Below are 17340 nucleotides of genomic sequence, written 5' to 3'. Positions count from 1 at the left end.
TCTTCTTCTCTTGTGTAATGCTTCTTATTCCTAGAATGTCATGTTGTGTTCTTTCTGGGTGGTAGTTTAGAAGTCTTAATAGTAAAAATAGTTCGTGTTTACCAAGCAATTATAGTAGTCATTGTTCAGTTAGTCATTATTCTAAGTGGTTTACATATATACATTAGTTAATATGTGTAAATCATTAACTGATTTCATGTTCATAACAATGCTAAAAGAGAAAGTGGAGAACTTGGTAATGAGAAAGTACATATCTTGTTAAAAATTTATGATGAGGGGCGCCTGGGTGGCTCAGTCGTTAAGCGTCTGGGTCCTGGGATCGAGCCCCGCGTCAGGCTCCCTGCTCCCTGGGAAGCCTTCTTCTCCCTCTCCCACTCCCCCCTGCTTGTGTTCCCTCTCTTGCTGTTTCTCTCTCTGTCAAATAAATAAATAAATAAAATCTTTAAAAACAAAAAAATTTATGATGATTTCAGGGGCGCCTGGGTGGCTCAGTCAGTTAAGCATCTGCCTTTGACTCAGGTCATGATCCCAGGGTCCTGGGATTGAACCCCATGTCGGGCTCCCAGCTCAGCGGGAAGTCTGCTTCTCCCTCTGCCTCTGCCCCTTCCCCGACTCGTGCTCGCTCTCTCGCTTATTCTCTCTCTCAAATGAATAAATGAAATCTTAAAAAGGAAATTTATGATGATTTCAAAACAGAGTTAGTTTTATACCCTGACTGCAAATTTCCCAGTGTCTCTAAATGTCTGAGCTACCCTGCTCCTTTCCATGAGTGAGGCAGAATTATTGGGACGCCTGGGTGGCTCAGTTGGTTAAGCGTCTGCCTTCGGCTTAGGTCATTGGGATCGAGCCCCGCATCGGGCTCCCTGCTCAGCGGGGAGCCGCTTCTCCCTTTCTCTCTGCCTGCCGCTCCCCCTGCTGTGCTCTCTTGCAAATAAATAAATAAAATCTTTAAAAAAAAAATGAGGCAGAATTATTGGTGGTACAACTGACAAAAGCATTTTCTTCTTCTTGGGAACTAACTTTAACAATCCTATGTTGCATAATTATTCAGAGTGCTCTTACTAGATAGGCATCCAGAGGCCTCTTTTTATAATTGTGGAAAGCAGGGCTCAGAGAGGGAAAATGATTTTTATAAAATTCTTATCTCTGAGCAAATCCCTGCTAGAACATAGGGTCTGCTGTGATACTTCTTAGGCTATAATTCCCCTTTAAAGTTTCCTTTGAGAAATTTTGTAACCCCTCTTTCCTGAATAAAGTTGTCTTTACTTCCTGAATAAAGTAATGTGCTAGCTTTTGCCTTCTTATCTAATTTGCTTGAAAAAAAAAAATCTCCTTTTGAGGTAATCTGAAGTCAGCAGTATACCTCCCTATTCCTTCTCTCCCAGGGCAGTGGCTCCTAAACCTGGCCCTGCGTAGGAATTATCTGGAGAGGCATTAAAAATCTATGTCCCAGGGCCCACATACCAGGGCCCCAGAACCTGTATTTTTAACATGAGCTCCAGGTGATTCTCATGAAGATGGTACCTCCTATTTGGGAACCACTGTGCCAGGGGACATGGCACCCCTCCCTGGAGGTAAGACCGACGGTAAATGGGAACAAGTCCCTGTTTCTGACCTCTCCGGCTTTCTTAGTAGATGAATGGTCCTGAAATAGTGCCCGGTCCACTCAGTCCAGCTGCCTCTGGCTCAAGGCACCAATGTGGACATATTTTTTCTCATTGTTTTGTTAACATTCTGCTTCCTCAAGAAGTTGATGTCAGAATCAACAAAGATTCTATTTGGCGACTCAGCCTCTTGCTACAGTCCTTTTCCTCTTGCCTGTTACGTACTCCCAGATGTGGACTGAAAAGTTCAGCTCTCTGGAATTATCCTCAAGTGTTCTGAATTTCCCCAGAGAACATTTTGGATAGTGGGATGAGTGAGTGTTCTGGAGTCAGGTAGATCTGGGTTTGATTCATATTCTGTTTGGCAACACATTAGCCAAGTTGATTAAGGAGGCAGACCTCAGTTTTCTCATCTGTAATATGGGAGTTGATGATAACTTCCTTGGAAGGTTGTGTGAAGGTGAGAGATTATGTATATAAAACACTCGAGACAGTGTCTGGCCCTTATTACGTTCCCAATAAATCTTTAAAAATAACACTTTAAAGATCATTGTAGATCACAAAGAAGGAAATTATGGCTTTGTGAAACTGTTTAGTGAACAGAAATTATGGCTTTGTGAAACTGTTTAGTGAAACAGAATACATGGATGTGACAGATGATATGTATCTTGAGCATGGCTGGTAGATATGTAAGCAAATCTAAATTACTTGGCAACAAGCTCATTTCTCCAAATGTATGTTTCCCTTGTAGCAATTATTGGATCCCTCTCTCTTCAATAGCACAATCTAGAATAGGTTTCTTTTAATAACTTGTTTCCCTATGTGTTTCTTTTTTAAAAACAGTCTTATTAAAGTATATTTGATATACAGTGTTCTGTTAGTCTCAGGTGCACAGCACAGTGATCTGACAATTCTGTATGTTAATACATTCACCACAATAAGTGTAGTCACCATCTGTCACCGTACAACATTATTACAATTATTGACTCTATTCCCTATGCTGTGCTATTCATGTCTGTGTGACTCATTTATTTTATAACTGGAAGTTTGTACCTCTTAATCCCCTCCATCTACTTCACCCAACTCCCCCAGTCACCTACCCTCTGGCAACCACCACATTGTTCTCTGTATTTATAAGTCTGTTTCTGTTTTGTTTGTTCATTTGTTTTGATTTTTAGATACCACAAATAAGTGAAATTATATGGTGTTTGTCTTTGTCTGACTTATTTCACTCAGCATAATACCCTCTAGGTCCATCCATGTTGTCACAGATGGCAAGATCTCATTCTTTTTTTATGCCTCAGTAATATTCTATTGTATATAGATACCACATCTTCTTTATCCATTCACCTATTGATGACACTATCGTAAGTAATGCTTCACTGAACATAGGGGTGCGTATTTCTTTTCAAATTAGTATTTTCATTCTCTTTGGGTAAATAGTAATAGGATGACCAGATCATATGGTATTTCTATTTTTATTTTTTGGAAGAAACTCTACACTATTTTCTACTCTGGTGATACCAATTTACATTCCCACCAACAGTACACGAGGGTTACTTTTTCTCCACATTCTCATCAACATTTGCTATTATAATTGGTCTTTTTGATACTAGTCATAACAACAGGCGTGAAGTGATATCTCCTTGGTGTTTTGGTTTGCATTTCTCTGATGATGAATGATGTTGAGTATTTTTTCATGTGTCTGTTAGCCAACTGGATGTCTTCTTTGGAGAAATGTCTGTTCAGGTCCTCTGCCCACTTTTTCAACAGATTATTTGTTTTTTCAGTGTTGAGTTGTATAAGTTCTTTATATATTTTGGATATTAATCCCTTATCAGATATACTATTTGCAAATATCTCCTCCCATTCAGTAGGTTGCCTTTTTCTTGTGTTGATGGTTTTCTTTGCTGTGCGAAAGGATTTTATTTTGGTGTGGTCCCAATAGTTTTTGCTTTTGTTTCCCTTGCCTGAGGAGACATATATGGAAATACGTTGTTAAGGGCAATGTCCAAGAGATTATGTTTTTTTTTTTTTTCTAGGAGTCTTGGGGTTTCAGGTCTCATAGTTAGGTCTTTAACCTGTTTTGAGTTTATTTGTATATGGTATAAGAAACTGGTCCAGTTTCATTTTTTTTACATGTAGCTGGCCAGTTTCTCCAACATGATTTATTGAAGAGATTGCCTTTCCCCCCATTGTATGTTCTTGCCTCTTTTGTCATAGATTAATTGACCATGTAAATGTGGGTTTATTTCTGGGCTCTCTATTCTGTTCTGTTGATCTATGTGTCTGTTTTTATGCCAGTACCATACTGTTTTGATTAATAAAGCTTTGTAGTATATCTTGAAATCTGTATTTTGATGCCTCCAGCTTTGTTCTTCTTTCTCAAGATTGCTTTGGCTATTCAGGGTCTTTTGTAGATCCTTACAAATTTTAGGATTATTTGTTCTAGTGCTGTGAAAAATGCTATTGGTATTTTGATAGGGGTTGCATTGATTCTGTAGGTTGCCTTGGCTATTATGAACATTCTCTATTTGGTTCTTAAAATGAATAGGGAAGAAAATAAGAGAAAAAAAGAGATCATGTGGGCAGACCTTGATCTAGTCAAATGCTGGGCAGATAGCATGACCAGGCAAAGTCTTAAAAAATTCTGTATCAACATAGTCAGGAGAAGAAAGCCTGTCTTATGTAAACCAAGAAAAATAGAAAAACAGAAAAGCGGGCAAAAAAAAAAAGTCCTTTTTACTGGTAGAGATTTGCAGTTGAAACAAGTGCTTTCAGATGAGACATCTGTCATTCAGTTAGAATTCTGCCTTTGTCACCTTACAGCTGGATGTACCTGGGTCTGTTTTTTTTTTAACTCCTTTGAACTTCACTTTCCTCAAATGCAAAATGAAGTTAATAGTTTTAACTTAATAGGGCTACTGGGTATGTTAATTAAAATAATGTGTGTAAACCTTTATATTTCATGGGTGAGTAAATACTGAAGAATATATAATTTAGCCATGACTTCAGTTTATATGGTGGAATAAAATAATGTTAGGGTAAATGAGATGTCAGAAAATGAAGTATAAATCCCAAACTCGGAGGTGTCGAATGGAATTTTAGCCTGCCCCTCTCCCCCACCCAAGTTTACTTACGTATAGAATTTCCCCCTCCATAGGAACCAGGTTTGTGGGCAGGAACTTTAATTTCATCTTGGACTTTCAAGAACCACATCGTTCATTTCTGTTTTCCTTAAAATGCAGGTGCGCCTATTATTATATCTTTCCCACACTTCTACCAAGCAGACGAGAAGTTCGTTTCTGCTATCGATGGTATGCACCCGAATAAGGACTATCATGAGACATTTGTGGACATTAATCCTGTGAGTACACACATCTTCCTGGTAAAAGCGTGGATTTTATTCTGTCTACACAGTGTTTATCGGTTTAGTCCTTAGCACTGTTAAAATACTGTCTTCCTTTCATATACACATTCAAGGGGAGAAGACTCAGCTCAGTGCATGTGATACCTAGTCGCACGGCCTTACAGGCTGAACTCTGTGGCTCTAACAGGCAGAAATAGCAGCAAACCTGCTTTAACAGAAAAGCACCTGTAAACATTGCATCACTGGAACAACTGAGATTGGACCCGTGTAACCTGGTCAGTGTTCCGTTGGCAGCCTTGGACTTGAGCGTATATGCGTTCTCCCACAGGCAGACAGATCAGCAAGGTTGAAGACATACATTCTTTTTTTGCTTACTGCCAGGAATGTTTTGGTTGAAATTTAAATATATGTATTAGCTTCAGTTACTTTTGGCAAGCCTCGTTCTACAGGCACTTTTGAGAGTTTATTGTATGATATTAATTTAAAAGGCATTAGATATACATATACTTTAATCCTGTTTTCAAAGAGGAGATAAACTAAAACCACGTGAAAAGGAAGGAAATAGCATTTCATAATGTGAGAGAGCCTCTCACTGTAGGAACCGAGGTAAAGGTCAGATATCTTCATTCTGGGGATTTTGAACACATGGAGCAGTAAAGAAAAAGCGAGAACAGTCTTTTACAGCACAGCAATTTATGGGCACTTCACTCTTGTATCTGAGAAATCAATGGTCTTATCTTTTTGTGAAAAAGATCAGGTGTTTCTTATCCCCCTTTTCTCTCTTAACCTTCAGTCAGTTCCTCTTCCTCAGCAGAACTGTGGGCAGGTGCTTGTCCCCGAGGGCTGGGTGCAGTCCCTTAACCTCGGTGCAGAGGGCAGAGGCGAAGCGGCCATGGGGAGCCAGCAGCCGCAGCTGCTTTCCCGGCTTTGGGCGGGGGGAGGTCCTCACCATCCTGGGGACCACTCCCTGGCTCAGAGCTCCCTCCTGCCAGGGTCGCCTAGGGCTTCGTTCTCCGAAGGTGCCGCATCCTGGGTGCCTGCTAGAAATACCCGATGTCAGGCTTCACTCCAGACCTGCTGAATCAGAATGTGCATATTCACAAAGTCCCCAAGAGCTCACACGCATATTAAAGTTCGAGAAACACTGGTCCACCAGGCACCCGACCACATCCGCAGTTCTCATTCTGTCGGAGGTCAGGGTTCCCTTGTCCTCCCTTCCTCTCAGACATGGTAGCTGCCACCCTGGCTGTGAGCACCACACAGAAACGCTGCCCTATTGAGAAAAACTCTGTTTGTGGTTTTAATAAGCCCTAATGTTTCCTTTTTTGCTTCTCTGATTGGCAGTTGACTGGAATTATTCTCAGAGCCGCGAGGAGGTTCCAGATCAACGTTTATGTCAAGAAGTTAGACGACTTTGCGTAAGTTTTACCTCTTTTGTCAGAGGCAGCGGGTCATTTTGCTGCATTGACTTTCTGGTGGGGTCGATGTCAGGAGACAGCCCACTAAGTCTGCTCACTCCTGCCCTTCAGGGATGAGGCGTAACCGGCATTCGCATAGGCTGCCTTGGTCTTGGAATTTACTTATTCTTTGTCACCAAACATGTATACGTGCTTTCCATGGATCACACATTGTTCTAAGTATTTTACACAAAGGAACTCATTTATTCCTCACAGTTAGGCTGTGTTAGCCCCATTTTACAGATGAGGAAACCAAGGCACAGAGAGGTGAGGTAAGGCTACAGAGTCTGCGCCTCTCCACGCTGTGCAGCGTTGCCCTTGCCACGACTCCGGTCTTCCCACTGCGCCCACCCAGCGCCAGCCACGGGCTCCCAGGCGGGCAGCTAAAATAGGCTCCTGAGTCCAGCCCTTCCTCCCCACACTCCATCTGAAAACCACCACTTAATTAGGATTACTAATTAAGGATTACTTAATTAGGATTACTAATAGTCCTGCTCAGACTTTTCAATAGGAATTTTTTGGGTATGAGAAAATGCTTATGACTTACTGTTAATGAAAAAACAAGTTGCAAAACTATACATAATATCATATATCTATTCTTTCTATCTATCTATCTATCTATCTATCCATCTATCTGTAACACTTGGCTCCCCCATCAGATTTGCAGATTTAATCCCACATGTCATGGATCTTTCTAGAAAGTAAATGTGGTTTGCAAGAATGCATTTTGCCACCGCTGTGCACATTGCTGAGGCAGTATAAATTAGTAGTTAAGACCTAGAGCCTTAGAATCAAAATGAAATTACAATCCTGGCTCCACCTTTTACTCATGTTGGTCCTGGGCAAATGACTCTGAGCCATAATTTCCGTGTCTTAAACCTGGGACGGTGATACCTACTGCATAAGACTAGTGTGAGAATTAAATGAGATAGTGTCCCCCAAACACCAGGCACAGAGCTGGTTCTTGGTAACGTGCTCTGGGCTCTAGTGAAGACAATACTTAGTGGCCTGGTCATAAAACATTCTGAGGAGGGGCGCCTGGTGGCTCAGTTGATTAAGCATCTGACTCTTGATCTCCGCTCAGGTCTTGACCTCAGGGTCATGAGTTCAAGCTCCGCGTTGGGCTCCGCTTGGAGCCAAAAAAACCATTCTGAGGAGTGGCAGCATTGTTCAGCTGGCTGTGGCCATCCTTCTGATAACTCTTAAGAGAATAGTAATCATTTTGATGAATTTGCTCTCAGCATCTTGTGTTTTCATAAAGCTTGGAATTGTTGGCCTGACAGATTGGAATCTAACTTCTGACTGATAAGTGTTTGCAAAGATAACTAAGAAGTCTTTATAAGTTCTGGGTAATTTAATGAAGTAAGTGTGCTGGAATTTTCATATAAACTTATCTCTCCAGGGGGGCACCTGGGTGGCTCAGACGGTTAAGCATCCATCCGGCTCTTGATTTCGCCTCAGGTCTTGATCTCAGGGTTGTGAGATCCAGCCCTGCATCGGGCTCCGCGCTCAGTGGGGAGTCTGCTTGTCCCTCTTCCTTCCCCTCTGCCCCTCCCCCCGCTCATGCAACTTATCTCTCCAGGCCAGTGTGCTATCATAATGAGGATGCCTATAAAATAATCTCAGATAATTTTCTTTTTTTATCCAGGTATGATTGACATACAACATTATATTAGTTTCAGGTATACAATATAATGATTCAATATTTATATGTATTGCAAAAGGATCAGCCCAATAAGCCTAGTTATCCATCACCACACTAGGTTCAGATGTTTTTTTCTTCTGATGAGAACTTTTCAGATGTACTCTCTTAGCAACTTTCAACTGTGCGTTACAGTATTATTTACTATAGTTGCCATGCTGTACATTACATCCCTATGACTTACTTGTTTTATAACTGGAAATTTGTACCCTTTGACTCCCTCCACCCATTTTGCCCACCCCCCCAAGCCCCAACTCTGGCAACCACCAATCTGTTCTCTGTGTCTGTGGGCTTGGTTTTTTTGTTTTGTTTGTTTTAGATTCCACGTATAAGGGAAAATATACAGTATTTGTGTTCCTCCGTCTGATTCACTTAGTGTAGCGCCCTCAGGGGCCATTCATATTTTCACAAATGGCAAGATTGCATTCTTTTTTATGGCTAAATAGTATTCTAGTGTGAATATATACCATGTTTTCTTTATTTATTCATCCATTGATGGACACTTTGGTTGTTTCCATATCTTGGTTACTGGAAAAAATACTTCAATGAACATAGGGGTGCATATATCTTTTCGAGTTAGTGTTTTTGTTTTCTTTGGCTAAATATCCAGAAGTGGAAATGCTGCATCATATGGTATTCTGCTTTTAATTTTTTGAAGAACCTCCATGCTGTTTTCCACAGTGGCTGTACCAATTTACCTTCCCTCCAACAGGGCACAAGGATTCCCTTTCATCCACATCCTTACCAACACTCACTACATTTTGCCTTTTGATACTAGCCATTCTAACAGGCATGAAGTGATATCTCATTGTGGTTTTGATTTGTCACCTTTTGTCTTTATAGTGAAACGGGGAACATTAGAACCCTGGTTTTCCCAGTGATGTATATTAATGAGGTAAGTTCTGGGAGGGAGCCATGGGTATATTTTACTTGTGAAAGCTTGGGAAACTTCCATTTTGATGTCTACTATTGTAGCTATGTAATTTAAGATGTGAGAAAGGGGGAAAGGTGATTTTTAAAAACCTGTTTGTCCTCAGAAAATGTCTGTTTATATGTAAACACAGGCTGCCTGTGTTTGAGATTTGAAAATGACAAAAAATTTTCTTTCTCAAGAACATGTTTTGGGTGAAACTCTCTTTCTGGACAGCTGGTTATGTAAGAAACAAAATGCAGAGGTAAATGGAGCAATGGCAGACACTGTTGAAGCAGAATAGCCAACACTCAGATGACCAGTTAAAACCTCCTCCATCTTTGAAACTCTGCCAGTTTGCAAAATGTAATCGGTTTACCATTCACGTCATTGAGCAGGAGGAAAAGAGGGTCAAATTAAAATGATTGGCAACATTACATGAAAGTTTCGTGTAAGGTGGTTAAAGAAATGACTGAATAAAATGTGATACATTCTCATTAATTTTAGTGATATATGGTTGCCTTATCTTTTATCATAGCATAGAGGGTTTTGTTTTGTTTTGTTTTGTTTTGTTTTTGTTTTTTTACTTTCTGATAAACCAACATATATCACGAATTATAGGACACAGATCCTGTCATAGTTTAAACAAAAAGAATTTCCCTAACGAAATACTTTTTTCTTTCACACTGTACCACAGAAATTTTATCCCTAAATGTTAGGTATAAATTAAAGTTTTGCAAATAAAAACATTTTCAGAAAGCTCGGAAAACACCTGCTATTTAAGACACCTGTGATAAATTCTTTTCTGAATCACATGCATTTACTGTATAAATCTCCTCAGTTTCCCTCTTTCTTCCACCCAGTTTTGAGGGGGAACATGCAGGGGTTTTCCCTCTCTGATAAATTCTTGATCGGCTTGCTTCTATTGTTAGCAGCATTTTTGAAAGTTTTTATTATTTTTCTCTGTTCCCTAAAAACAAACAAACAAAACAAACAAACAACAACAACAACAAAACTTGTTCTGCATAGAAAATTCAGTAACAGGGACTGGCAAGAAAAAGGAGAATTAAAATAACTTTCACAAAACCTGGGCCAGACTGACATTGTTCTTAACTTATTTTACTCAACAGCATGTTGTTAAATTGTTTCCAATAATAACTTTGTAAAAAATAATTTACGCTTTGTAGAACTAACACATGCTCTTTATAGAGCTCTTGGAAAACTAAAAATATGTTTTAAAAGTGAATCACCATACAAATATTGAATCATTATATTGTACACCCAAAACTAATCTGTTTATGTTAATTATACCTCAATTAAAATTTTTAAAAAATATTTTAAAAAACAAATCACTGATAACCTGTCCCTCAGAAACAAGTACAGCTGACATCTGCTTATGTTGCCTCTTAGTATTTTTCTGGTTTTGATATTAGGTAGTTGAGACCATTCCATAGATACAGTTTTATAACCTTTTTTTCATTTGGCATTACATTGATAGCCACATTTATAAACTTTCGAAGGGTTTGTGATTACAATTCTAAGACAAGGCTTTTATTGTTTCAGAGGGAAAATGTAGGCACTGTTTACCAGTTTATAGGATCTATTTGCAATTGCTCCTGAGTCATCATTGTTACTGTTTGTGGAGAAGGACACAAAGCAGGGCTTTTTGGAAATGAGGAAGGATCCTGTTCTGCCAACTTATGTTCATAGTTGTGTTCATATTTGAAGTCCCCTCCAACTCAACCTTTGCTTTGCTTTTTTGTAGAAGACTATATTGAGTCCAGGGAATTATGGAGTAAAACCTTGTGCTTTTGGTGCCTCCTAGAAAGAACTTGACTTTACTCTAGAAAAAGGAAACATTAGACCTTGAAGTGACCTTGGAGACTGTTCTCCCACCTCCTTTTTCCAGAGAAGGAGACTCTAACACTGATGGATCTTGGCCAGTTATTGGAAGCACCAGCCCTAGAAACCCATCCTCTGCCTCAGTCTAGTGCAGATTCAGCGTAAATTAAGCCCAAAGTTCCATTTGTTGCTCATAATTTTTATGAAATTAAGCTCTCCAGACACCTCACCCATTACAATTTAAAGAGATAAGATCTTTGTTCTGCATCCAGAAAGTGTTATTCTAGAACATTTTCTTGGTTATCAATACCCTCTGGAATTCTAGTGAGCCTCAAGACTACTTTAGACACTCTATTGAGACCTCTGGTCTTTTTAAGAAACATTTTTTTTTTTTAAGATTTTATTTTTAAGTAATCTCTACACCTAATGTGGGGCTCGAACTCACAACCCAGACACCAAGAGTCACACACTCTACCGACTGAGCCAGCCAGGGCCCTGAGGTCTCTGGTCTTGATTACTAGAGATTTAACCAAGACAGTAATTATACTTTCCACATACCATTGTTGGAATATTTCATTCATTCAATCACTGGCATTTATTGAGCACCTACTGTGTGCAGAGTGCTATTCCTAATGTTGAGGTGACTGAGATATATAAGTCTTGCCTTTGGAAACCTCACAGTCACAAGGAGTCCTACAGATCAACAGACAGTTACAACACAGAGTGCACAGTGATGGGGGGTTTTAGGGAGTGATAGGGAAGCCTAGTAAAGGGACCTTTAACAGGCCTGAGTTGGCCAGAGAAAACTTCTGGATGGAAGTTATGCTGAGTTGGATATTAAAGGATGAGTTGGAGTTGTCTGATACAAAAGATGGTATTATCTTATTATTTTTTAATACTTTTTCCTTCCTACTTCCAACCTAATTTGAAAGGAAGACATGTTTTCAGGAAAAAAAAAAAAGATGCTAATGAATAAATGCCCCCCTCTGCTTACTCTAATTTATAAATGAATTTTTGGTATCTTTGGTTTGCTAACAGGAAGACTCACCCAAATTGTGTTTAATGATTTTGAGGAAAGATATAGCAAAAAACTCTATACCCTGAATATTTAGTAATCAGGGGAATACTATTTTCTTGCCTTCCAGAGTGTTCTCATTGATAAAGAGACTGCAGGTCGACTGAAGTCTGTGATTAACACTACTTTGATCATCACCAACATACCCTACATTGTCATGGCCCTGGGTGTGTTCTTTGGTTTGATCTTCACCTGGCTTGCATGCAGAGGACAGGGATCCATGGATGAGGTGAGTGGTGGCTGGAGGAACTTCTCTCTTACTGGGTAACTTTACCTGTGGGAGGTCAACTGTGCTTCATTGAAGGGCTGTCAGCTGGCTCCATCACCCAGTTGATGGAATCCTCAGGGTGGATTCTGAAGGTTTTATGCTGGGCACAGTGATTTCATGGTTATATTACTACTAAACCAAATGAGAAGCAAGGGGAGTGTGTCAAAGAGGGAGGAGTAATACAGTGGTATTGTCCAGGATTTGGGGCTGGCTTGGTGGGCATGGAATCCCTGGGAGTAAGCTTAATGTTTCTGAAAATAACTGGAAAGGAGAGGAAGAATATTTACCAGCTAAACATCTGGCCTTTGGTGTCAGACTGCCTGCATTCAAATCCCAGTTCTGCCACTTAATGGCTGTGCGGCACTAAAAAATGTGCCTCAGTTCTTCATCTCTCATTATCCCACTTTAGGAGTTTTTTTGAGGATTAGAGGATATAGTAAACAGAAAGCACTTGGCCCGGTGTTAGCATTTCGTAGGAGCTCAGTAAGCATTAGTTATGTGATGAAACAGTTCGAAGATTATAGAGCAAGACAACCAGAGACCTGCTTGGAAGGAATCATAATATATCAGAAGATAGCTGTCACTGAGTCATCACTGCACACGAAATGACTGGCACAGGAGAGCAGTAACTTCCGTGGAGAGAAGGGAACCCGCCCCAATGGATGGGATAAACAGGGTTAGGTTGGCCTCTCTAAGTGACCAGCCGGCCAACCCAGCTCAACCGTCAATGAGCCTTTCCTCTGGGAGCCCCTCTTAAATTCTCAGCAACGTCCCTTTTTGCAGCAAAGGCTTTCTCCCCCCTTCTAGCTGCTTCAACTAAGTGTCTGAGGCAAATGTGAAGTAGGAAATAGGTTGAAACCATCTGAATAGTATTAGCTCAGACTTCCCTGTGTTCTGCATTCTTCCGTGATTTCTCTTAACCTGTGCCCATCAGGTTAGCGTGAATTAGGCGTGAGGTAATTATTTTGCCATTTCTGTGTACGGCTCTCACTTCCCGTCTGACGTAGCGCAGTCGCTGAGATTTTCGTAAGCACAGGTGAGAGCCCAGTAAATGTTACTACTGCTCCTACGGTTAACCATCTTTGTGTAGTCAACAAGCAAGCAGCGGCTGAGCACCCACCGCCTCTGGGCACCCACTGCTCTCTGGTAGGTTTCAAACCAGGCAGGAGCAAATGCCCTGGGGTGTGACGAGGGTTACGGTCCGGGTGGGCGCCGGCGGGGGCGCTGCTCTGGAACCGGGCGTGCGGCTGGGGGGGCTGAGGGCGGGCCTCGCGAGAAGGTGAGGCCTGAAGGGCAAAGCGGCGGCAGGCCACGCCAGAAGAGAGGCCAGGGTGACAGCTGCCCTCCTGGCAGCCTCCCCTCCTTCCGTCTTCCGCCACCACCCTGCCGCCCAGCGTTTCCCATCCCGAGGGAGCTTTCTGAAGTGACTGACTCTGCTGTCCCCTCTCTTCTGAGTCTCAGGGAACCGCAGATGAAAGAGCACCCCTCATACGCACCTAACTGAGGCCCGAGCTCGGTGGAGGAGCCGTGTGAGCTGTCCTGAGCTGGACCCGCCGTGAGGAAACTAGCCGCGTCCTCACAGGCATGTCGCCTGTTGCAGAGAGGAGGGAGGAGACCCCGCGCTGGCTAGTGAGGAGAGCGTTCCGGCAGGAGGTTAAACCACAGACTGACCTGGCTGGCCATTAGGCTTTATAAAGCTGTTTTGTTTTCCATGTGTCTAGCAAGTATTTAATAAACTCTTGTATAGTAATTTTTTTTTTTTTTGTTATTAGGTGCTGGTAGCCCCAGAATTTTGTGACCACTGTTGTGGTTAAAATGTGTCCGCATCGCTTGTTAACGTTCCTTGGTCTAACCTTATTCAGTATGCTTCAGTCACCAAACTTGGAGCTCAAAATATATAAATACTATTTTATGTTGTATTCCTCCATTCATTTCACCCCCAAAACAGAAGTAAATAAGAGTTCGGAACCCAAGGTAAAATGGTAGTCTCATTCAATATATCATTCAAATGCATCTAATTTCCTCTTTTAAAAAAGTGATATATTGTATTTCATGCTAATCTTCAGTTCATAATTCCTCCAGGAAAATAATCGGCCTTTTGACTACTTTCAAGCCGGCTGGGAACCCAGCGGGGAAGGGGTGGGTGGGGTGAGGTATGCAGTGGGGCGATACCTGGGAGTTGATTGTGATTAAGCCCCTGAGGATATTTGACGTGTACTTTTGTGAATTGAGAGGATGCACAAATAATGTTGGTGAGGACAAATACAGATATTTCATATGGAGTAGAAGTAAAAGCTAGTTATGACATTTGTGGGTAGTTTGGTTTTTTTTTTTAGTCAAAATGATCTTGATGTGGAAAGGTGCTTCTGGGAGGTGTCATTAGTAACTGATTTTTTCCCCCAGTCACCCTTGCCAAATATGATATTCTATCAGTTACAATATTATTGAGTTGTTCTTTGTAAAATTATTTATGAATATGGGAAATCCATCCCTCCACAGCCTAAATTACACATACATTTCGGGAAGTCTGACTGCACTAACAAGACATTTTTTCAGGCAGTCTTCTTGGGAACTTTGAAATTGTTTTTGTCAGTTGGCTTTCTTTCCTCAGATTTGGTTCCTTCCAGTGTTCTGTGGTTCACTGTCACTCACTGAAGAGAGAAAAATGTGCCCTACGCTTCCTGCGACAATCACCTTGCTGACAGAATGAATGATGGTGTCTTAAAATATTGCACAGAAAATGCTTTAAAGGAAGATCCCTGGGGACCCAGGAGCAGGGCCGCCTCTCCTCAGAAGACCTCTTGGCTTTCAGTGCAACCTAAATCAGAGGATTAGGAACCATCACATGTCACAAATTCAAGCATATTTAAGGGCATTTTCTTTGTTCTCAAAATTCACTATTCATTTTTGATCAAGAAACCTATATAGTTACCCAGCAAAGTGTACATAGAATTTCTTAACAACTGAATCATCTTACAGGATTTTGTGTTTAAAACTGGAGTTCAGTGTAAGCAAATGAAGAGAAAAAGCCATGGATTTCACAAATACAGCTTTTGATCCCTGTGTGGTGGTAATAAATCCCATTATTTGCCCCAATTTCTTTCTCTCTACACTAAAGCAATATGTGACATGTTCCCTTCTTGAGGGGGCAATTCATTCAACTCTCAACTTCTCTGTGAATGAAGATAGAACTTGTAGATATCCCAAATCACCAAAATGGGAAAAACTAAATTGAAAATATTTTGTCTTCAAGAATGCCAAATATCTAGATTTTTTTAATTTATCAATATTTAACTATATAATTGGCACACCTTATTCTTTTGTTTATCCACTTATCCACATGAATAAAACTGATAAACCAGTGCATATTCATTGGTTCATCCTATTATCAGGGTATAGTCATCTGTGAGGAGGAAATTTTTAAATACTACGAATGATTTAACAGCTGATGTACACTTCAGACTGACTCTCACACATGCAGGGAGACCAAAAACATATTACTGCCATGTGATTCTTAATAGTTATTTGGCTTAACATCCCGTTTGATATTATCTCTCTGAAAAATCTGTGGCAAGCCCATACACTGCAGTAAAGATTATAGACTGGTTAAGAAGAATGAATGTGCCTATTTGGCTTTAGGGTGAAAATAACAAACTATTCCTCATGCTGATTCTCTTGGAGCCATTATCCTGGAAAGGCCTCCAAAGTCTTTGTGATTGTCATTATCACAGAATATGTGTGTCCTGTACTATGACACTCAATTTAGGGAGAAACCAAAGAGAGAGAGGTGACCTCGCTTCTCTCAGGGAAAATTGAGAGTTGAACACAGGACAGGAAATGGGCTTTGCCACTTTTAGCTCAAGGCTTTTCCTACTGGACTTTATTTCCTCATGTTCTAGAAAGATCACTAATGGTCAAGTGGAGCAAGTACTATACAACTAACCCCTATTGGGGTTTTTACTGAAGGGAGGCTGGTTTTTTTCTATTTAAATTGCTTGAGATACACATTGTGCAAAAGGTAACCTTCACACTTGGCCCTCTGGGCATTATTTCTGGAATTAATTGCTCGTGGCTATCAAACAGAATACTGACCAGAATGCTCTTCCTGTAGCTTAAATAATTGGTTCATTTCATGTGATTCTTGACCTGTTTATTTCTACCCTTAACGCAATGAAGTATTTCACTAATAAAACTGTTTCTAGGAAATTGCACTGGAAATTGTATGTTATGTCATCAGATGACCAGTCGTCTCTGGACTTTCATTTGAAAGATGCTCTTTGCCCTCTTGACGGATGCAGGCCTGAGTCGCACCCGTTGGGCCACTTGTGATTTCTGCTCGGCTGTGGTGGCCAGTTCTAGGCAGCCTGACCAGTTGAGCTTGAAGCGGGCCCCACACTGTGTTCCTCTGCCCCAGGGCTTTCTCCAGAGCCCTGGGAGCCCCTCAGGAGCACTGGGGGCCAGTAGGCTCAGGTATCGACCCTTAACCAAAGGGGGGCAGGAGCAGGAAGGAACATGTTTACAAGTGACAGAAGATATTTGCTTGGAGTTCAGAGAGGGAAGAATAGTGGAGATAAGGTTAGAGAGAAATGCAGGGTCCAGATCAACTTGGGTCTTATTAAGCCATGTTAAAGATTTTGGTCTATTTTAAGACCAACAGGAAGTGTTGCAAACCGGATTGAGGGGTCGGGGGAGAAATGGGAGACATGTCAGGCTTGTTCAGAAAGGCCTACTGTAGCTGCAAGGTGAATACACTGGAAGAGTCTACATGGACGCAGGGAGGTCAGTTAGGAGGCTCCCATGTTAGGTGGGTCCCTTTGGGGTCTCCCTTGGCATGCAAGATGGATCTTGTGTGGGTGTCATGCACCAGCCTCCAGGGTGAATTCCACAAAGCTGCATAGCAGGGGTTAAGTCATGGGCTTTATTGGGGAAAATAAAAATGTTCAGGGGTATAGGGCCAGGAAAGCAAGAAAAAAGGCACAGACCCTCCATCCTCCTGTCATCCCATGGAGGCCAGCCAAGGGCCAGAGTACTGTTTGGTCTCACTAAGGAGCACATACCTGCCTTCTAGTCCCCCTTTTTAAGGGGCAAGAGTGAAGAAGCAGTCTTGTCCAT

The 17340-nt window shown here is 41.2% G+C and overlaps 1 protein-coding gene across 2 annotated transcripts in view; it reads left to right on the top strand.

Annotated features, from left to right (window-relative positions):
* The window catches only part of SCARB2 (scavenger receptor class B member 2), a 110643-nt gene extending 94209 nt beyond the window's left edge, over positions 1 to 16434 (top strand). For both annotated transcript variants that reach the window (XM_078068789.1, XM_036102031.2), the window contains 5 exons: positions 4853 to 4971; positions 6319 to 6392; positions 8977 to 9028; positions 12031 to 12189; positions 13690 to 16434. In XM_078068789.1, coding sequence (XP_077924915.1) covers positions 4853 to 4971; positions 6319 to 6392; positions 8977 to 9028; positions 12031 to 12189; positions 13690 to 13728 — 443 coding nt within the window. In that variant the 3' untranslated portion in view covers positions 13729 to 16434. The remainder of the gene's footprint in view (positions 1 to 4852; positions 4972 to 6318; positions 6393 to 8976; positions 9029 to 12030; positions 12190 to 13689) is intronic.
* The last annotated feature ends 906 nt before the right edge of the window (positions 16435 to 17340 follow it).

This window comes from Halichoerus grypus, chromosome 3 (assembly GCF_964656455.1).
Source record: "Halichoerus grypus chromosome 3, mHalGry1.hap1.1, whole genome shotgun sequence".
Taxonomy (NCBI): domain Eukaryota; kingdom Metazoa; phylum Chordata; class Mammalia; order Carnivora; family Phocidae; genus Halichoerus; species Halichoerus grypus.
The sequence above is the reverse complement of the archived record's forward strand: the minus strand, read 5'-3'. Positions and strand labels throughout refer to the sequence as shown.